At 34.1% G+C, this 23,177-nt stretch overlaps 1 protein-coding gene across 22 annotated transcripts in view; it reads right to left on the bottom strand.

Annotated features, from left to right (window-relative positions):
• LOC127068236 (polypyrimidine tract-binding protein 1) overlaps window positions 1-23,177 on the bottom strand; it is a 390,025-nt gene that overhangs the window by 46,244 nt on the left and 320,604 nt on the right. For all 22 annotated transcript variants that reach the window (XR_007782879.1, XM_051004116.1, XM_051004120.1 and 19 more), the window contains one exon: window positions 10,862-11,050. Coding sequence is in view for 21 of the 22 variants with exons in the window: in XM_051004116.1 (XP_050860073.1) it covers window positions 10,862-11,050 (189 nt within the window). In the remaining variant the exon portion in view is untranslated. The remainder of the gene's footprint in view (window positions 1-10,861; window positions 11,051-23,177) is intronic.

The following is a 23,177-nucleotide window of genomic DNA, read 5'->3' as shown; positions in this document are numbered from 1 at the left end:
GAGAGACAGAGAGAGAGAGAGGGTGAATCGTGGAAAATACAACAGGGGGATGATCGAGATAACGACGTGGTATATCGAATACACAAATTACTTTTCCAATACCAATATTTCTTTATATAGCCGAGTGCGCTTGATTTACATTCTGTCTACGTACGAGATTGATTTGCGGCGACGAAAGCAGAGGTAAGAGAAAGAAAGAAAGAAAGAGAAAGAGATAGATAGATAGATAGATAGATAGATAGATAGATAGATAGATAGATAGATAGATAGAGAGGAAGAGAAAGACGAATTATTCAGAAGAAAGTAGAAACAAGATCCTTTTCTTCTTTCTTTCTTTCTTTCTTTCTCTACCTTCCTCTTTATTACAAACGATCGATATAAAGAAATTTACTTAAAACGAGATTACGAGCTCGATAGGGGATGAAATCAGAGGGAAATCGGTATAAAAATTGTCGATGTAAACGAGATATATATAAAAAGAAAAAAAGAAAGAAAAAAATAGAGAAAAAGAACGTAAAATATCCTCTTCCATCTTCTTCCGAAAAAGAAATGGATTAAAAAAAAAAAAAAAAAGATACTTTAACGAACGTGCTGCTACTACTACGGAACGATCGTAGGCATGGAAAGTCAACCGTAAGAAATATTTTCAGTAGAAAATACGGTTTTAAACCCGTCGGGATAGTAGTAAAAAAAGCTTGCCCATCTTCAGTTTGAAGTTTCATCGGGGAAGGCATTTAAATATATAACATTGAGTGGCCGTCATGCCATTTGGATTCTTTTCAAACATAAACGACAACTCTGACGATGAAAGGATGGAAAGAAGGGGTAGCGGAGGTTGCGAGGGGAGGAATTGGAGGGTGGAAACGGGCAGAGATAGAAGGAATGAGAAACGTCGTACAATAAAAAGTAGAGGTAATAAATAACAATGGCTGAGACATTCATTTTCAGTGATAAAGATTTGGAAGAAATTCTTAAGAGAGAGAGAGAGAGAGAGAGAGAGAGACAAAGAGAAAGAAAAGAGAGATAAATATAATACGACTACGATTAATCATCCCTCTATTTCTCTCTTTTTAATCCCATTGGCCCACAATTGATTTCGCAATCGTATTTTCGATTCGATATACGACGTTCGCAGGATAATAAAAATTATTTAATTTGTCGAATTATTCGAATTATTAGAACGTTTGGTTTTATCTCGTTTGTAGATACATGCGTGAAACAGAGATAGAGAGAGAGAAAGAAAGAGAGAGAGAGAGAGAATACAAAAAAGAAAAGAAATAGGGACGAAGCACGAAACGAAGGAATTAAAAATGAACGGTGTTCTCGGTAACAAGGATTTGTTCGTCGAAAGAAGAACAGAGATAGAGATAGAGATAGAGATAGAAATGAAGAGAGAGAGAGAGAGAGAGAGAGAGAAAGTGAAAGTACCAATGGAAATGCTCGAGGGATAACGTGATAGGGTAGACGGTAGTAGAAAGAAAAGTTAAGGAAGATCGTACGAGTAGAAAATGGCGAGGAAAATGTTACGTATGTATTGTACGTTCGTTTACACGCGTCATAAAAAATGTTATGAATGATTTAACTCTACTCCATGTACGCCGTTATTTTTTCTCTTCCTCTTTCTCTTCTTCTTTTTCTTTTTCTTTTTCTTCTTCTTCTTCTCGATAGTAGTAGCTCTCTATCTTCATCTTTATCTTTCTCTCTCTTTCTCTTCTTTTCATGCAACAAATTATTCAAATACCAGAAGGGAACAATCGACTTTATCGAGATATCGTAAATTTGTATTAGTCGAAGATGAAAAAGTATGATTAAAGGAAAAATATTTTCGATCGATTTCAGTCATACTGAATCTAGACAATCTATTCTCTCTCTCTCTCTGTCTTTTTAACATTATTCCACGATTGCACGAATGAAGTCCATGCATTCTGGGATCCCATTAAGTTTCTAAAGATTTTTCGCGCTTCTACGAAGATAGGTAACGAAAAAAAAAGCAAAAAAAAAAGAAAAGAAAAGAAAGGAAAAGAAAAGAGAGAAAAAGAAAAAAACTCCCTTTGGTAAGCGTGTCTGTTTCCCTGATTTTTCTTCTCCTTTTTTTTCCTGTCCTTCCTTTTTCCTTCTTTTTCTTTTTCCACTTTTTGCAACCCTTTTTCTTTTACCTTTCCTCATTCTTTTTCTCCTTTTTACATCTTCTCTTTTAATGTCGGGGGCTCATTCGTAAAGAATAAAAGAGAGAGAGAGAGAGAGAGAGAGAAAGGGATGGAGGTTGGGGGTGGGCGTTCATTATTGGACAACATTACGAGTGGGATTCGAGTCCCGTCAAAATGATGGAGTGGTACACCAGGGTCATACGAACTCTCTCTTCTTCAGTCAGAATAATCAGTCTTCCATTCACTCTATCTATCTCTTTCTTTACATACTCGTCCCATCTTGCTCGAACTTTACGAACGCAATTGACTCTCTCTCTCTCTCTCTCTTCTATTTTTTTTAAACTAGCATCGTTTATACAAAGTGATAGAAAGAGGAAGATAGTTTGAAAAGCAAAATAACGGAGTGAAGAAGAGAAAAGGAAAAATAGAGAAGAAGAAAAGAGAAGAAAAAGAAGGAGATAAAAAAGAAGAAATGATCGTAAAAATTCATTCGACGAATGAAACGAATGTTCCATTCTCTCTTTCATTCATCAAAATCGCGATCCCAACCCCTTCTTTCTCGCCCATCCTCTTCATCTTTTTTACGTGGAGTTTAAAGAACGCGCAGAGTTTGTTAAAAATCGTGGTCCTTCGGTCGTAAGTCAAATCAAAATCGCATTTTTTTCTTTCTTTCTTTTTTTTTTATAATAATACCAACGACACCACTCCCTCTCTCCATGTAAGAAGTACTATCGTTGAGAAATCCTTTAGTTTCTCATACCTACCCTTCTTTTTTTCTTAGTCTATCATAAAGAAGGAAGAACAACGATTCTATACCTGGTCGTTACAATTCCTTTTATCTGTCTTTCTCGTTGATTATTATTCCGGTTTGATTTTAGAACGGAAACTGAAGTGTGAATCGATTAGATAAGAACGATGTACAAAAGGAAATGTGAAAGAGGAAAAAAGGAGAGAAGACCATCGAACTGATTGGAGATCGATGATCTATGCCTATGAAAACATTAAAAAAAAGAAAATGAGAAAATGAAAAAAGAAAGAAAAAATGAAAAAAGACAAAGGTCAAAAATTCAAGTAAAACGATTACGAAACGAAAGCGATGGAACGAACGGAACATTTTGCTATGGTCGTGGCAGAAGAGAAGGACTTTACGTTCAAGCCACGATCAGCATCAACATCAGCATCAGCATCAGCATCAGCATCAGCATCAGCATCAGCAGCTGCAGCTGCAGCTGCAGCAACAGCAGTAGTAGCAGCAGCAGCAGCAGCTACACCGACCAAGAGCTGTCTCTACGGCTTCTCCTTCTATCCTTAAATATTTCAGAAGCACGAAGCAGTAGATGTAGGTTTAACAATGGCACATTGTTATTCTCGGACCTGTCGCACGGCTATGTTAGGGGTCTGGTTCGAGCAAAAGCTGCCATCATAGTGGTGTACCAAGAAGAAGGGTTGTTGCTGTTCGTGGCTACACGCATAAGGTAACCCCTACTATTTTTCTCTCTCTCTCTCTCTCTCTCTGTTACTTCAACCTTTCTCTAAGCTTAGCTTGCTCCTTCGCTCGATGGCTATATGGACAAGATGGCGTAATATTTTTAATGGAGGGTGTCTTGGGTGATCTACGACACGCTGCATTGTTTCACCGACGACACATTGTTTTCTTCATCCTATCTCGACACTACCGCCGTCTTTTTTCTTCTTTCTTCTTTTTCTTCTTTCCTTTTCTTCTCTTTCTCTTCTTCCTTCTTCTTCCTCTTCCTTTTTTTTTCTTTGTTTCATCATTCCTTTTTTCTTACATCATCCAACCTCGTCTCTCTCTCTCTTTTTCTCTCTTCAACTCCTCTTCTTCTTCAACTTCTTCTCTTTCTTTTTTCGTCTCCTTATTTTTTCGGCTTCTTTACTTCATCCTCCTTTTTGTTTCCTTTTTCTTCCTCCTCTTTTGGGATGCTTTTACCCTTCTTTACCTAGCACGCTTAAGGCCATCCTCCAAACTCGATGACATTCTTGAGCAACTATGGCGCTGGTATATCGTTTATCAACGTAAAAAAGATTAATAAACGAATAATATTCATTGCTTTTTCTTCTTCTTCTTCTTCTTCTTCTTTGTTTTTCTTATCTCCTTCGATGTCCTTTTTTCTCTATCATCACAGATTACTATTGCGTTTAATTCTCATTCATTTATAATATCGATTCGATATTCATTTATTAAATTCATCACGAAAGAGAGATAGAAGTATATTAATAGTCACGATAAAGTACAAATTCCTTTAACTTTGAATAAAATAAATATACGTATTTCTCTCTCTCTCTCTCTCTCTCTCTCTCTCTCTCTCTCTCTCTCTCTCTCTCTCTCTCTCTCTCTCTCTCTCTCTCTCTCTTACACACATATATGTATATAAATACATACATATATACTTACATACATAGATACATATTTCTACAGAATTTCAGTGATACTTGTTCAGAGACAATTTTAAAAATTCTCTATTCGCTTAAGCGTAGAAGCTTGCGAAAAGAGAGACAGAGATAAAAAAATATATATATATATATAAAGAGAGAGAGAGAGAGAGAGAGAGAGAGAGAGAGAGAGAGAGAGAGAAAGATACCCCGCACGTCGTGCCATTCAAATGTTTCCCTTTTGCAATAACTTTTCTATGCGCGTGTCCGCTCGTAAAAAAAGGACTAACGAGTATGTCGAGCTGTGACCTTTTCCCCTTTCTCCCAAAACTCCTCTTTCTAGACTCGCCACCACTCGACGACGAGCGTGTTCGCGCACACGAATGTGTCTTTAACGTGAAAAGATAGCAAACGAGAGAAAAAAGAGAGAGACAGAGACAGACAGAGAAAGAGAAAGAGAGAGAGAGAGAGAGAGAGAGATTAGCTATTTTAATTTTGTAATCCGTAATGAAAGAATCATGAACGAGGCGATGATAAGAAAGACTTTTAGAAGGATTAATTATGTGCAAAACGAAAAAAATAAATGAACGAACGATATATTTTGTATATAAAAATGTTATGAGCAAACTTTTCCTTTCTCTTTATAATTATTTCGTTGTAAGAAAGAAGATAGTAAGAAAGATTGTAAGAAAGAAAGAAGACGAATAATAAATAGTTTTTTCTAACAAGTGAATTTTGTTTTATGTAAAAAGGTAAGAAAATAGAATTAGACGGGAGTAATGATTGTTCTATTATCAATCGTTACTTTGAATCAATAAGAAAAAAAAAAAAAACAATAAAAAAAAACCTTTTTTTATTCCTTGAATATAACGCAAAAACGATCTAGAAATATTGTATTAACAGTTTTTCTTCTTTTTTATTTTTTTATTCTTTTTTTATTTTTCTTTCTTTTTTTTATTTTTTTTCTATTACCAATCGAATATGAAGGGAAAATTGTGCTCTCGAAAATATAAAAATATTCGTGAGGGACATTTGATGTTTTCGATTTTGCCAATTAAACAAAAAAAAAAAGTTAATTTCTTTTTTTAAACATTACATTGTCGAGCGAAATAAAAAAATATTGTAAAATATTTAATCAAGTTAATTCGATTCACTCTCTCTCTCTCCCTCTCTCCCTCTCTCTCTCTCTCTCTCTCTGTTTGAAAATTTTATGGAGTTTTTGAAAAAAAATCTAAGAGACTATCGCGTGCACAGTCTCGTGAAAGAAAAAAAAAAGAAAAGAAAAAAAAAGAAAAAGAGGAGAAACAGAAAAAAAGAAAAGAAGAGAAAATATAAGAAAAGAGCTGCTTTAATCTCGGATTTCGTGAGAAAGTAAGAAGTCGGACTCGCGGATGAAGAAAAGATGGTTGAAAGGAGTGAGAAAGAGAAAAAAAATTTTAAGTAGGAAAGGTAGAGAGAGAAAGAGAGAGAGAGAGAGAGAGAAAGAGAGAGAGAGAGAGACAGAGAAAAAGAGAGAAAGCAAACCGGATAGTTTCTTGTGCTTTCGCATAGATATTAATTATTAAGTACACAAAGAGAGGAAGAAGAACAGCGTAGAAGAACAATAGCCGAATTACAGTACACTTCCTGAATTTATATGGACGTTTATATTCGCAGCAGCCATTTTAAGGGCTTGGCTCATCTTGCCGGGGCACGGTTCAACGTGCCCTTTCGCGATATACTACACGAGAGAAAAGTCGAGGATGGGGTTTTTTCTTTTTATTTTTTAATCTTTTTTTTTATCCTTTTTAACTTGTTCTTTTTTCTTTCTCTTTTTCGTATCTCGTACGACGTCGTTTATTCTAAATACGTGTTGCCGTTACGCGTACCATTTACATCCCGTTACATCTCTATTTTCTTTTTATTATTTTTTGTTTCTTCTTTTTTTCTTTCCTTTTTTTCTTCTTTTTTTTTTAATAGCGTGATAATTGCTTATCTCGCGATAATAACGTACTTCGTTTTTTTCTTCTTCTTCTTTTTTTTTTTTAGTTCCATAAAGTCAATAAAATCAAGAGAATTTTTATTTAACATGTTACATCGAGATAAAAGAAAATATTTATATATGTATGTATAATTATATACATATTTTTATTTTCTTTGAATATCACTGGTTGACAAACGAGAGTGACAAATAATCGAATTAATAATACTTCGTTGCTTTTTTGTTGGACTTTTGTTCGAAAAGAAAATAAGGAAGAAAAAGCGAAGTTTCCAAAATTACGACATAGTTGGAAAATCGAAATCATAACAACATTAAATCGTTAATAAAAATCAGTCGTAATTAATGTAATGAATTATTACTTTCATATAATAAAAACATCCCTTCTAAATTTTCCTTTCTAACAGAACGATCGTGTTGGATTCACGTTGAATCCACAATCGTGATCACTAATCGCTCTAACATCCTTAATACCGATAAAGATCGGTTTTCTATAGAGATGTAAAAAAAAAAAGAAAGAAAGAAAAAGAAAAAAGAAATAATTGTTGTTCATTAAGTCTATTTAAAAGGATAGATCACAGGAAAAAAATTCCTTTTAATTCCTCTTAATCCACTGTAAAGGTTTTCACAGATTGCGATAGAAAGCTCTTTACGGTTCTTTAAACAAGCGTTCGAAAGAGAGTGTTTTATGTGAGTGACGAACGAAAGAGAAAGAGAAAGAGATAGAGATAGATACACACAGAATGAGAGAGAGAGAGAGAGAGAGAGAGAGAAAAAGAGAAAGGAAATTCTAACGAGCGTGTGCAGTCTAGTGGTAGGTATATACTCAGTTCGTGGTTGATGGTGGGGAGGTCGATAGAGCTTGCAGAGCACGGTAAGCTCCGTTCTAAATTAATTACTAAACAATGCCGTGCGCACACTAACACGATCGTACTATACTAACACCGTCTCTATCACTGTCGCCGTCTTTATTAAACGAGCACGTTCACCTTTTACTTAACCAACATATTACCCTTGTTTGATGGTGTACGCAACGTTAAAGCGCGTTAACGTTGACCCCATCACACAATTTTCAACTTTTTCGATATTATTTCATCTTCTTATTCGTTCTGTTTCTTATATTCTTTCTCTCTGTCTCTCTCTCTCTCTCTCTCTCTCTCTTTCAATCTTTTTTCGTCTTTAATCTTGTTCCTTTTCTTCCTCATTATCGTCGTGTCGATTCCTTCTCTCTATCGTACTTTAAAAGAAAATCATTTGTTCGAAAAGAATTTTTTTTTTCTTTGTCCTTCTTCTTTTTCTTCTTCTTCTTCTTCTTCTTCGTCTTCTTTGTCACGTAATAAATCTTGAAAATCGTTCGTTCTATATTTCACTGTGATATTTATTTATTTCACTATACTTTCTTTATTATTCGCTCTTCAAAAGTCATCTTATTTCCTCTTACGTTTAATTAAATCCGTTCGATCATTGCGATAAGCGATAAAATAATTTCGAGAAACGCACGTTCCAAGGACATTCCCTCTTCTATATCTATTATTTATTCTAACTTTGTAAAAAAAAAAAAAAAAAAAGAACCGAAAAGAAAGGAGAAAAAAAACCGAATATTACGAGAGCCTTGAAACATTTTAATCCATAGACGAAACAATTTCGAAACTGAGACAGAATTCGTATCTTTCATATATATATATATATAAAATAAAACAAAAAGAGTATCATTTTAATACCGATAAAATAGAAAACGTCAAAATTCTATCTCTCGTGAATGGACGAAGAATAAAATAAAGGAGAGAAAAAATAAAAAAAAAGAAGAAAAAAATGAAACAAAAAGAAAAAGAATTAGAAGATAGTAACGCTTCGGTCAAGTCAGACGAAAGATACCGAATTTTCATGAGTTTTATTCACACACACACATATCTATATATATATATATATATATATATATATATATATATATATATATATATATACACAAGATCGTTTTATACTTACATATACTACATACATACATACATACATACATATATATATGTATATACATATGTATAGAAAACTCGAGAACGTCTAACAGGAATAGCTTGTACCTTGCGCACGTATACTAAGGGAGAAGTAGTCGAGGCTTTCACGGCGATTGCTTTTTCGGCGTCGTTTGTCAGTCGCGATGCGAGCAGGGTGAAAAATCATTTGACCGTGGCGAATTCGTAGCGAGAAGAACCTTTTTCTCTTACCATCTTTCAGAATCTTTTGAAGCAACCATCCCCTCTTCCCCTCCTCTCTCTCTCTCTCTCTCTCTATCTCTATCTCCCGTCTTCTGAAACCACCCCCGTGTTCTCTCTATCTCCATCAACCTTCACCACCCTCCCACCATCACCATCCCCGAAACCCGTTCTTCTTTACACACTGAAAAGAAGACGAGAACGAAATGCTTGAAATTCTTCGGCTGATTCGAATAAGTTGACACTATGATATAAGTATACGATCTACGAAAAATCACAAACATATACATAGATGATGTGCGTCTGTTTGTATGTGTATGTATGTTTGTGTGTGTGTGTGTAAAGTCTTTTATCTCTCTCATTCATCGAGAAAAATATCAAATTTACGTTGGAAATTCTTGATGGTATTGAAGACGATCGAGATAAACGAGAAGAGAGAGAGATAGAGATAGATAGATACAGAAAGAGAGAGAGAGAGAGAGAGAGAGGAAGACAGAGAGAAAGAGATATGTATATGTTGGAAAGTAAAGGGAACATATACGTATACGTATGTATCTCGAACGTGAAAAGAATCTATTTTGTTCGAAATATTCGTAACGTGGCCACGGTAAATCTTTGAATTTAAGAGTCGATTTAAGATACCTTCTTCTTCCGGCCATTAAGCAAGGAAGCTTCGCTAGATTATTTACGTCCTTCGAGAGATTGAATGAGTGAGTGAGTGAGCGAGTGAGCGAGCGAGTGAGTGAGTGAGTGAGTGAGTGAGTGAGTGAGTGAGTGAGTGAGTGAGTAAGTGAGAGATAGTATAAAGTAAGGATTAGAAAGAGAGAAGGAATCCCTAAGGAATCGGTGTCCGTTTCAAGGAAGTTGTAGAACCGCCATCACTACCACACCACCATAACATAACCACACGGGGGAAGTAGTAGTTCGGCAATTCCTTGAGACTTCTCAAGAGACTGACAATGTCTCACGGAAATTCGAGATTTTAACGTCAACCTAAAGCTACTTTTGACGACGTTCATATCTTATCATTTACATTATAAAATGATTATTATTTTTCGATAATCTTCGCACGGTATTATTCTCTTTTTTTTTTTTCTTTATTTTATTTTGTTATTCATTTTTTCTTGAAATCATTTTCGAAATCTTTCTTCGAGAAATTTTAAATATCGATATTGATTTTAATTACTCGCAAAGTTATGAAATTATATATGCATATACAAAGATTATATACACGTGTATATATATATATATATTTATACGTTTGTATATGTATATAATATACATTGACGTTCTATACATCTCTCTCTCTCTCTCTTACTCACTCATTCACTCACTCACTCTCCCTAGCTCGTTTTCGTTGCCGCAGGGATCGTTCATAAATCATGAGAACGTTAATTATAAGGTAACGCGCAGACGTGGATGTTTGGATTAACTTGCCGCCTGGAGCCAAATGGCTGACATCGCATACGAAACGCGTATGACAACGTTAGAATGTTAAAACGACGACCTCGAGTAACGAAGGATTCCCTCTGTCGATAATAACTCGTATCATGGTACATATAATAATAGATGATAATAGGATCGATCGATCGATCTCTCTTATTGAAGATTTCTAATTGGCAATAATCTTTCACGTTGACTGATTATTCGTTCTATCATTACATTTAAATCTCTAATTATGAAGTCATTACAGTCGAGTCATTACATTATTTTGATCTTTTCAAGAAAGAACAAAAAAGAAAGAAGAAAATAAAAAAGAAAAAAAAAAAAAAGGATTATCTCGAAGCATCGATATTTTTATTACCAGATTATCGATGATACGATTTATTGAAATAATTTAATCTTTCTCTATCTCTATCTCTATCTCTCTCTTTCCTGTCTCCTTTAATCTTTAAAGTAGATAAAATTATTCGGTGAAAATAAATAGAATGGCAAAGAGAGAGAGAGAGAGAGACAGAGTAAAAAAAAGAATCAACGTGATAGAAAATCGATTAGAAAATTCATTAGAAAATGAATAGATTATAAAATAAAAGAATAGGGAGCAAGCAGACTAAAAAGATATAATAATAATAATAATAATTATTATTATTATTAATGACTGGTAATAATATGTATAGTGTGATTGCAGTACTTACTTTAGAAGTGTTAGCTTCATCATTTGTAGGGCTACTGACCGCGTTGTTACTGTGTGCCTGATCCGTTTTTAATTCACGATGATTGCTGAACTGCACGTAAACGGCTCTGCCTCTAAGTTGTGCTATGCACGAGGCATAATACGTCACCATCGTTGCAGCTGCACTTTCGTCAGCCATTTCAAGGAATGCCTGTAACAAACAATAACAATAATAACAACGAATTAATAATTTATATTGTTATAAAAAGTAGATTCGTTTTCCAACAAATATATAATATATATATATACATACACATATATGACAGAAAAAAATGTACGTATATAATATGGATGCGTGGATTTATCTATATAGATATATACATACATATGTGTGTATATATTTGTATGTGTATGTAGATAGTCCCGATGGGATATTCAGTTACCCTCGAATCGAGAAAAAGCTCATAGTATTTGCTATCGAGAGAGAGAGAGAGAGAGAGAGAGAGAAAATTTGTATATTTGTGTATGTGTGAGAGAAAGAGAGACAGAGAGAGAGAGAGAGAGAGAGAGAGAAAGAGAGGGGGAGTGAGATTGAAGGTCCGACCGACGTTAATGGATTTATACGCAACATGACGCTAATTTGGGCACGGCTTTTAGTCTAATTTACGTTCACTTCGACTGAAAACATCGTAAATAAAACCATCGATGGAAAAATAACGAATGTGATTACACTCTGATTACTACTTCTCTCTCTCTCTCTCTCAGTTTTATATCTATCTACATAGTAAATGGTACAAATTTCCAAACGGAAATACGAGAAATATTAACTCTTTCAAAAATTCTCATGTTACGTTTTCTATTATACGTACATGGTGTGTGTCCATATATATATATATATACACACACACACACACGCACACACTCGCGTACACACGCATTTGAAAGAGAAAAAGCAACACTTTTGTATTTCGTATTTTTTCCTTTCTTTCATTCTTTCTTTTTTTATCGCTGTTTTATTTATTTATTTATTTATTTTTTTACTTTTTCATTTTACTTTCCTCTTTATCCTCCATTTTACTGCAATCGAACGGAAACAGAAACGTTGAATGTAACGTAAACTAGGAAACCGGAAGTTACTAAAACGTAACTCGAGTCACGTCTCGAAGCTTATCTATTCGCTTCGTTCCAAACCTTCGTTCGAGCCTCCAAGCCGTTTTCCGAGGCATGAACGTTAAACTTTCGTTCGTGGGAAGAGAAAGAGAGACACACATATACAAAGAACAGAGACAGAGAGACAGACATAGAAAGAAAGAAAGAGACAGAGAACACGATAGGCCGTCGACGATCGTTGTTTCGACGGTGGTTGCTTCGCTCGTTTCAACGAACGATAACGAGCAGCCTTTTCCTGCTGCTCGCTTCCCGTTTACCGAAAACTCTCCCTTCTCTCTCTCTCTTTCTCTCACCCTCACCTTCTGTCTCTATCTCTATCTATCTCATTCCCCATTTACTCTCCTCTTTCTCTCTTTTATAGATTTCGATCGTTTCGAGGGGTTCTCGAGAGAAACACTTTCGTTTTGCCTTTCGTTTAACTTCGAACGAGATTTCATTCTCTATCCGGCTTTTAAAATGATCAGAAATGTGTAAAATGATCGGACACGTTATAGAAATAACGTTGGAATTAATTGTATTATTATTATAGGTGAGAAAACATTCAAAGGTCCGATATATCACGATGGAATAATGATGAGAGATAATATAAGATTTGAATTGACAAATTTAAAAGACGGGACGATGATCTTTTTTTTTCCTCTTCTTTGACTTTCTCCTCTTTTATAATATTATAATCCTAATTTTAATTTACGTATTATTAAATTCCGTCAGATCGGATGTGTGTGTGTGTGTGTGAAGGTATGTATTCTCTGATAATTCGACGATTTTTGAAATCCTTTAATATTACGAACAATTTTCTACAATTTTCTCCGTTTCATTCTTAATTTCGATTTCCTCGGAGAGATAATTTATGAATTTAATCGATACTTGATATTATTATTATTAATAACTAACGTAAAAAGGATTTTCTGATAACATTATGATTTTTGCAAGGTTTTCATTTTAATGGCAATTTTTTTTTTTTTCGATTCATCTCTTATCCGTTTTCCCAAGTGATATCATCATCGATATATCGTCTGATACATCGAATGCAACGTCGTTTTTCCATTGAAAGATCTAGTAAAATAGAAAAATAGATACAGAAAGAGAGAGAGAGAGAAAGAGAGAGAGAAAATCGATACTTCTCGAAGAGACGAAGAGAACGTTCAGTGGCTTATTCGTCTATTTGTACTTCTCTCCTCGTCGATACTAACGTTTCTACGTAAACAGCTTTAGATACGACCACGGTGCATCATTCAGTTCGGATTTAACAGTTTATTACTTCGCAGAATCGAGATAATATTAAAACATAGTGTCAATACTATATCATATACCCCCCCCCCCCCCCCTCTCTCTCTCTCTCTTCTGATATCACTAAAACCCAGAAACGATCTAGTTTCTAATCAAACTGTGATTAAATGTCCAAGCTATTGCTTCGTGAAAGGACAAAGAGAAAGAGAGAGAAAAAAAATAAAAAAGAATAAGAAAAAAGAAAAGAGAGAGAAAGAGACTCGACGCATACAAAACAAAAAACATTTACAAATTTCAATTGGAGAACAGAATCCATGATTCGTTTCGTTCCCGTTCGTGAATCAGGAGAAATCATTTTTATCAACCAACCAACCAAACCAACCAACCAACCAACCAACCGACCTACGGTATCTTCGTTATCCAAAATTAGAATTTCATGAAACGAAACAGAAAAAAAGAAATATAAAAAAAAAGAAAAAGAAAAAAGAAAGAAAGAAAGAAAGAAAGAAAGGAAGGAAGGAAGGAAGAACGAACGAGAGAGCGAGATAGAGAGATAGAAGAGCCAGACCGACACGTTCTGCAGGAACGAAGCACGGCGGCATAGGGAGAGAAATATGCAGTTTGTTCGCGGAAATCGAGTTTGACAGGACGAACGATCATTCATTCGCATTTCCATGGAGGTCATCATTGTGCAGTAGCGTAAGCGCGCTCGCCCACCTCCTCGCATCCTCAAATTCCCCTTTTAACCCCCTCAGTCCCCTCAATACCCCTCTAGTTCCCATCTAACCCCCACAAACCATCTCTACCCTCCGTTAGATCGACGGAAACGCACCTGGACAGGTGCGACTCGTTCTCTTCTATATATCATCATTCTCTCTCTCTCTCTCTCTCTCTCTCTCTCTCTCTCTCTCTCTCTCTCTCTCTTCATCTCGTTTAGGTAGAGAAAAAGAGACAGAGAAAGAGAGACAGATGTGATTCCTATTTGAGAGAGTGAGAGAGAGGGAGAGACAGACATATAGATGTGAAACTCCGATTTGAGAGAGAGAGAGAGAGAGAGATGGTCGTGCGTGGCGCGTAGCAGGTACGATTGGGCACACAAACGCGAATAATATCGTAACCGGACGAGCCACCCTGGATTTAGCCGCGTTAACTCCGTTTCCCGCGCTAATGACGTATAGAGCCGAGAAATTGGGTTTTCGTCCAAATGGAGCGAAATTCGCAACCTGGATTCGACGAGCCTAGGAACCACCACTTCTATATATATATATATATATATCTACCTACCTATCTATCTATCTATCTATCTATCTACCTATCTATCTATGTATCTAGATAGGTAGCTATCTATCTGTTTATTTATATATCTATATCTTTCGCATTTTCTATTTTACCAGTAGCTCTTTAATCTTTTCGTTTCGATACGTTTAAACGTTACTCGAAAATATAATAAACGGAATTATAACGATTATTTATATCGAGGAATATTGTAAGAATTGCATTTCTATTTTAACGTTATTAGAATTGAGAGTTTGTATTTATAAAATGATCGTCTTGTTGTATTATTCTTATAATTGTATCTTATCGTTATTGTTGTTGTTTCGTAGAAATGAATGAATAGATAAGTAAATAAATAAGCTATTTGAGCTTCGGAATTGTTACTTTAAATCTTTCTGCGAGTTATAGTTATTACTTTTTAAGTTACGTTGTTTTAGAAATTGAGAAAGGAAAAGAAATGAGAAAGAAAGAAGATGAACGAGAATTTAAAAAGAAGAGAAGATTGTGAGGACACCGTTGTTATTTGAATATTAAATCGAATTAAAAGTGTTTCGACAAAAGAAATGTTCCATTTTATAATAATAATAATAATAATAACAATTATTATTATTATTATTATCATTATTATGTCCGGGGTAAATAAATACGTGACTAAAGCTAAAAAGTTTTTAATTTAATTGCGAATTGAGGACACACAAGAAAGAGAGAGAGATTACGAGTTAGCGAATATCTTTTTCAATGGTTACAAAGCGAATTGTTAAAAACATGCCTCGAGTTAAGCGAATATGGAAATTCGATATGCCGTTTTAACAAAGCACAAATTGGTTCGCGCAGTTATCACAGTGGTTATATCGAATAAGCGGCCTGGACATGCCGAATATTCAAACTTTTGACTTTACTACTATTTTACTGATTTTTATCTCTCTCCTCTCTCCTCTCTCTCTTTCTCTCTCTCTAAACGAAAAGTTTTTTGTTTATAGTATATTCTATGTATTGAAATAACATAGATCGAAAGGGATTTCTTCGTAACAAATAAATAAAAAAAGAAAAAAAGAAAAAAAAAAGAAACAAGAAATAGAAATCAAACGTGTAACAGAACAAATGCACGATTTAATTGTGAGATACGACTAATAATTCTGTGTCTTTTCAATCTTACGCTGCTTTTTTCGTTACGAAAAATAATCATTATTATTACCATTAAAAGTTACAATATTGTCATTCGTGAATTAACTTTTCCTTCTTCTTTTATATATATATATATATATATATATATATATATATATATACAAATAAAATTAAATCGCAAAGGATCACGAGACCGACAGAGATTCATTGGACTATCAATATTATTAGTTAACTTAACATCCAATAAAAATTACTTCGAAAATTTAAAGTACGAATACAATACAACGTTCAATACAATACTCGCGAGAGAAAAATGCTAGTTTCTTTCTTTCTTTTTCTTTTCTATTCTTTTCTTTTTTTTAACGCGGTAATACAAACTAACGATCGATTAACTTCCTTCCACATTTTCTTATTTTTCTTTTCTCTCTTTCTAATCTTTTACCACGCGTCATTATTACCCACGTAGGAGCACGTGTCCCCTCTAATCACGTTAAATTCATAGCAAAGTACCTCGTCGATCTTCATCATCGAACAACAGCTTACTTCGTAATCTTTGAAACTATTTTCTTAAGAAACTTAGTCAAACTTTGTCCTTAATTAAAAGTACATTATATACCTATTATATACCTACAATATAATATAGCAGTACTATACGTCTCGATAATTATTTAGAAATATTTCTTACAAGTCTACCTCTTTATCAAATATAATCTTTAATATCCATCATTATTCCGATATATCTCATTTTTTTCTCATCAATCCCTTTGATAATCATTATCGTAACGCTATTCGGAAAAGAAAAGAAAAAGAAAAAAAGAGAAAAATGATAATATTAGAAATATTAGGATAGATATCTCTGGTGCCAAACAACCCCCATTAGAAGGGTGTTGAAAAACAGTTTATGAGATCGTACATCATTACAAGGATGTTGAACGATTATTATTTCTCAACTACTCAAGTACCAACACCTACGTGTATTACGGTATACACAATGTATAAAACTCATCGATACAAACACACACGAAGATATATACATACATATATATATATATATACACGTGTTTCCAGAAAATAGCGTGCAAAGATTCGTTTTCTCGAATGTTAAGGTCTCCATCCCTCATCCTTTTCCTTCCATTTACTAAATCCTGATCCCGGATTACCTTTAGACGTCTATCCATCCGACATAACAGCAAACAAGTAAAGCTATACTAACATCGACAAATACCAATAGCCAACGTCCTTTATTCGAAACATTTATTCCGATATATACATTATTTCAATCGTAAAGAATTCATTTCAATGGAAAATAATGAAAATTTCGAAGGATTGTGCAAGGAAATAGAAATATAATAATTTAAAAAAAGAAAAAGAATTGATATAGAAATTATTGTAGCAGTAAAAAAATCTATCCTATTCGTAAGTATTTTAAAAAAACGATAAGGACGAAAGAATATGTTCGTGTTACTTGTTTGTTATATATTTTCAATTCATATGTGTATATATATAGATATATGTAATAAACAAAATTGTACAATATTTCTTTTTACACACAATAAAAATCAAAAAAGAACTGGAGGTATATTCGTTTTCTCGTTTACCTTCTCAACATTATATGAATGAAAAACCACTTTGTTTATAATATTTTTTGAACTACACAGGAACATACTTATGGCTATGTGCGTACACGAAAAAAAGAAATAAAAAAAAAAGAAATAGAAACAAAGAAAAACAAAAAAAAAACAAAGCAAAAGAAAATGAAAAAAAAAGAGAAACAAAATATACAAAAAAAATGAAAAATATATATATATATATATAAGGTGTCAGATAAATTGGCGAGGACATTAATGCGTCTCGCTGGATATTGTTATCGCAATGAAACTTCCAACGTATAAAGGCGGTCGGTAAAGTGTTAAGCGTTATAAGTAAGTCATCTGCTAAGTTTCCAAGTAAAGAGAGAAAGGGAGAAAGAGAATAAAGAAAGAAAGAGAGAGAAAGAGAGAGAAAGAGAAAGAGAAAGAGAGAGATCGACTGTATGGTGGGAGGGTGCCGGAGGGATAAGGAGAGTTATTTCTGATTTAAATAAACTCAGGACGTGGCTGGGATCTCGGTCGTCAAGATTCTAAAGAAGAGTACCAGAAAGAGAGAGAAAGAGAGAGAGAGAGAGAGAGAGAGAGAGAAGGGGGTGTTAGTGGAGATGGCGGAACATGAATGTAATTTATCCTGACTATAAGGGATGCGAAACGGGTTTCCTCTGGTTGAACTACGTTTGAACTTGCCTCCACTTTCTCTCTCTCTCTCTCTCTCTCTCTCTTTTATTTTCTTCTCTTTCCAACTACTATCTCAGTCTCTTCGTCTGTTTAAAGGAAAGAAGCTTGACAGGGCGAGGGAGTTTGCCGAGGGTTGTTAAGAGAGAAACGCCGTTCCGGTGAATCAAAGAAATATTATATCATTAATACAGACCCGAGGGTGCAATGGGGCTGAGCGCGTCTGCGAAGGGTAGCTTTCCTTCGACCTTTCTACCCACACACCCTCTTCTCTTCTACCTCTCCCACCCATCGTCACCACCTCTTTCTCTTTCTCTCTATTACCATCCTTTACAAACCTTCTTACTCTTAACGGAATGCACTCCTTATAATCCAAAGAGTCTTTGCGAGCCCAAGAGAGTGTTATCTCTTGGTGATATATATGTATATATATATATATATATCTTAGTAATTTAATGTATCTTATATATATATATATATATATATAAACTATAAACAGTACTCTTATATCTTGTTATTCACAAAATGGATTATCTCTTATATCATATAATTAGTTTATCTTTCCTTTTATTTGTTAACGTTCTTATTTACTTGCTGTTTCATATACTGATAGAAGATCATATTACTTTATGATAAAAATTCTTCCTCTTCCTCTCTCTCTATCTCTTTCGCGATGGCACACGAAATTAATTTCCCTAGAACTTTCCTAGTATCCGAAGCCACTAAAAGTAGATGCCGATGTCGGTCAATTTGAATACATTACATCCCGTCGTATTGACTTTCGCTTCTCTGCTTTAGGAACTCCCGATATTTAGTTAGTTACACACTATCTCTCTCTCTCTCTCTCGCTTGCATACCTAATGCTAATGTTTCCACTACTACCACCACTATCACCACCACTACCATCACCACCATTACTACCACTAACGTGCCGAGATTAAACGCCAATGGCTCTTGTCCAAACGATCCTCGGCGTACCAGGAGGAAATCCACTTTGCTAAGCGTTCTGCGTTTGTTCGGTGATAATAACGTGATAGAAAAAAAAAAAGACAAAGAAAAAGGAAAATTGCGAAATAAAAATTCAAAATGAATACAAGAGAAATTCATTCAATTCAATTCCTTGCATCTCCTTTTGTTTTAGAACAAAATAAAACGAAATCCTTTAGTACGGTGGTCGATTAAAAAAAAAAAAAGAGAAAAAAGAAAAGGAAAGTAGAAATAAAGAAAAAAGAAGGAAGGAAAGAAAATAGAAACGAAAAAAATACTTCCTCGAAAAGCAAAAAGCCAAAAAAAAGAAAACAAGAAAAAAGCAAAAAGAAGAAAAAAAATAGAACACAAGAAAGTCTTCATTACTCGGGATGCCCGGGTAACGTGGTGGTTGGTGGTTGATGATGGTGGTGGTGGTGGTGGTGGTGGTGATGGTGGTGGTATGCTCGTCGCAATGGACAAAAGCAACTGAAAACTGCGAAAGTGTATAGTCACGTTTTACGGTTCGCTTGTATTCAAAACTGCGACAATGGCTTCGGAACAAAGATGAATTCGCAAACGTATTTACGAGGGCGAATTTCGTTCGAAGAAGTGAATACGAAACAAAACAAAAAAAAAAAGAAAAAGAAAAAAGAGAAAAAAGAAAGAAAGAAAAAAAGTGAAATTTTCATCCGAAACAAAATTCACACGACTAACTTTATATCGATGAAGCGCCCACGCGAAGAAACTATTTCTCTGTATCGATAAATTAAATGTAGGATTCTTTTTTTTATACATATCACGCAATGAATGTCGAAGAAGAAGAAGAAGAAGAAGAAGAAGAATAAAAATAATAATAATAAGGATGAACGAGTAATTCCAATATCATAAATAAATAAATAAATGAATAAACAAATAAAGATAAAGTTGACCAATTAATTGGAATTACAAATGAAATTGTGTTTTCTCTCGCTTTCCTTTCTTTTTTTTTTTTTATTTTTTTTGTTTTTTCTTTTTTTATCGAGGATTAGAAAAAATATATTGCAAAAAGAGATGCGATTGCTATGTGTGTCGATCATTTCCGAAAGCTTCGTTTATCCTTGAAATTATACCCACCATTTAGGAAGCATTCTGGATATTACGGGAGAGCTTTATACTATATTATTTTCTACCAAAATCGTATCTCGACGAAGAGTGAATACACATATGTGTATATGAATACACAGACATATATATATATATACATGAGAATGTGTTTAAAGACGACTATCCGATTTTATTTAAAAATTAACAAGCAGACACGGCGAGTAAGCGGATTATTATGGCGTGAATTAAATCTGCTCTCTCTCTCTCTCTCTCTCTCTTTTCATCGATATAGCAATTTCCATAATAACAACAATGACAACAAAAAAAAAGGAAAAAAATTATAATAATAATGATGATGATAATAATAATAATAATAATAATAGTAATAATAATAATAATATTTACACCATAAGAGGCTTTCATATTATATATTATACATTCTATATATTATATATATATATTTTTCTATTATTTTTCTTTATACATATCTTTTGGCTCAAATTTTATTTTCAGAACGATTACTGACAGATCCTTTTAATAAAAATCGTTTTATTCCTGGTCACGTGGGAAATACACAACGCGTGTTTTCCAACGAATTGATATCATCGATAGCGCGGTATAACAATCGAAAGAAACAGAGAAAAAGAGAAAGAGTGAGAAAGAAGAGAGGAAGATAGATCTCGTTTCGATAAAACTATACATATATATATATATATATATGTATGTATGTATGTATGTATGTATGTATGTATGTATGTTTTCCAAGAGGTTTATTCGCAATGTCCTTGTAATATAAGTGAAAAGGTGGTTGAATTATTTGCACGGCTTTTAAACGGATCGTCGATAAGAGATCAGAAGGGGACACTAAAAAGTACGAAAGCAACAAAGTTTTTTCTAACGATCGATGGTTCCGCTTCAACGTAAAAAGCTTAATGGTATGCGGAGCGTGGTCCCTTGTTTATCCGCACGTTCCAAGGCCGAGCAAAGAAAGTGGTAAGAGAGAGAAAAAAAAGAGAAAAAAAAGAGAAAAGAAAAAAAGAGAGAGAGAGAGAGAGAGAGAGAGAGAGGGAAAGAGAGAGATAAAAGAAAAGAAAAGTAGAAAAATAAGTAAAGTACTAAAAGAGATGGCACTCGAGAAATTAGATTATGTACTTGTCTTTCTCTCTCTCTCTCTCTCTCTCTCTCTCTCGTTTATTCTTCAGTTCGTCTTTACCACTTCAAAAAAAGAAAAAAGGAAAAAAAAGAGGAAAGATGGTAGAAAAGGATGGGAAGATGAAAAGTATGCAAGTACTAATAATAGTAATAGTTACTATTGCTTTTGTCGAACCTCTCAAGTAATGGCTACTAATTAATTAATCGAACCAATAGGTCCTAACCAACGTTCTGGCCCTAGCCATCTCTCTATCTCTGTCTCTCTTTGTCTTCCTCCTTATCCTTTTCGTCCTTCGGCTCATCCTCTTCTTCCTCCCTTGTACTTTGCCCTTTTACCCCACTGGGATTCCCAAGTACTGGTACTTAAGCGTCCGAAACGCAGCCTATCTTTAATGAAAGCGTAAGCTATCTAACGTGAGCTTCGTGAAAATGCTAGGAGCGTTATAATGGGTGTTCCGTTGTTAGTTCAGCGTACACTGGATAGATTGGACCCATCTACCACTACTACTATCACTACTATTACCAACATTATCTACTACACACCATCCACCATCATCATTATCGATCACTATACGCGAATCCCTCCTCATGGTTGTTATATCGAGAAGATGCTCTTCTAATATTCATCTTAATTCTCAATATGCTTCGTATGTGTTTATTATTTCGATGAATAAATAATTCATGAAATAAATGAAGATTGTGATAATAATTTCGATAATTGATTTTAATATAAAGAATATATGTATGTATGATAATAATTACGAAAATTATATTTCAAAAAGTTAGATAAAATTTGAAACGAAAACTATTATTCTACCTAAATTATTTCAAATAGAAGATATACCCGTATTAATTATGAAAATTAATCATCCATAAAAACAGATGGGTAGATTATTCTGCAAAAAGAGAGAGAGAGAGAGAGAAAAGAATATGAAAAAAGGAAAAATAAATCACGATCTGACAGAAAGAATCTTCTTTTAGAGATAAGAAAAACAAAATGGCAAATAAAAAAGAAAAAGAAACAAAACCTAACAACAAATTTTATATATATATATATATATATATATATATATATATATATATATATATATTAACTCAAGATGGTAGAATTAACAACGACTAATATTAAAACGTAAACGTTAACGTCAATATGATCCTCTTTTCGACTTCGGTGACTTTTTCTCGTCGGGTCAAGACAGGCAAAGGGATAGTTATTGAATGAAAGGAGACAGAGAACATAGACACAGAGTGAAAGAGTGAAAAATATATATATATATATATATATAAAAGTACGGTTTTTTGCGGCTTCGATTTCCATTCGGTTCGCTATGTACGAACATTTTCTATCTCACTTTTACCAACACATTGGACTTGTCCTAACCATCTCTAGGTTTTTACCTAAACCTCCCTCAACCTTCGCCCTTCCTTTAGTCCCTTTCCTTCTAGTTCCCTTAACAGTCGTTATTCCTCCACCGACTTTTTCACTAAACTTTTTCACATCCTGACTTTGATGCCCTTTCTCTTCAACTCCGTTAGACTCACTCACTCACTCACTCACTCACTCTCTCTCTCTCTCTCTCTCTCTCTCTCTCTCTCTCTCTCTCTCTCTCGCTCTCTTTCGGTCTCTCTTTTTTCTATTTTTTTTTTTTTTCATAGACTATTTATCTCTCTTTCTCTTTTTCTCTGTCTTTCTTGTGTCTCAAAATGTTACTCTTGTACAGCTGGAGGATAAGGATCTTAAGCGGGATAAGGAATAATCCAAATATACGAATCTTTTCTCTACGAAGAGCTTTGGTAAAGTCCAGTAAAGATAACATGCTCTCCAAAATATATATATATTATAAATATATAAATATATATATACATATATATATATAGAGAGAGAGAGAGAAAGAGATAGAGAACATTTTCTAAGGAAGAGAGAAGTCAATCTCGGTAGAAGTAACTTTTCAATTTTCTCTTTCAACTTCGACTGTAGAAAACTAAAGAACAGAGAAGTTCAGTCAATTTCTTCAATGATGAACCGAAAGAGTGAGAGTGAGTGAATGAATGAGTGAATAAAAAAGAAAG

This window comes from Vespula vulgaris, chromosome 12 (assembly GCF_905475345.1).
Source record: "Vespula vulgaris chromosome 12, iyVesVulg1.1, whole genome shotgun sequence".
NCBI lineage: Eukaryota > Metazoa > Arthropoda > Insecta > Hymenoptera > Vespidae > Vespula > Vespula vulgaris.
This window is presented reverse-complemented; position numbering and strand designations above follow the sequence as displayed.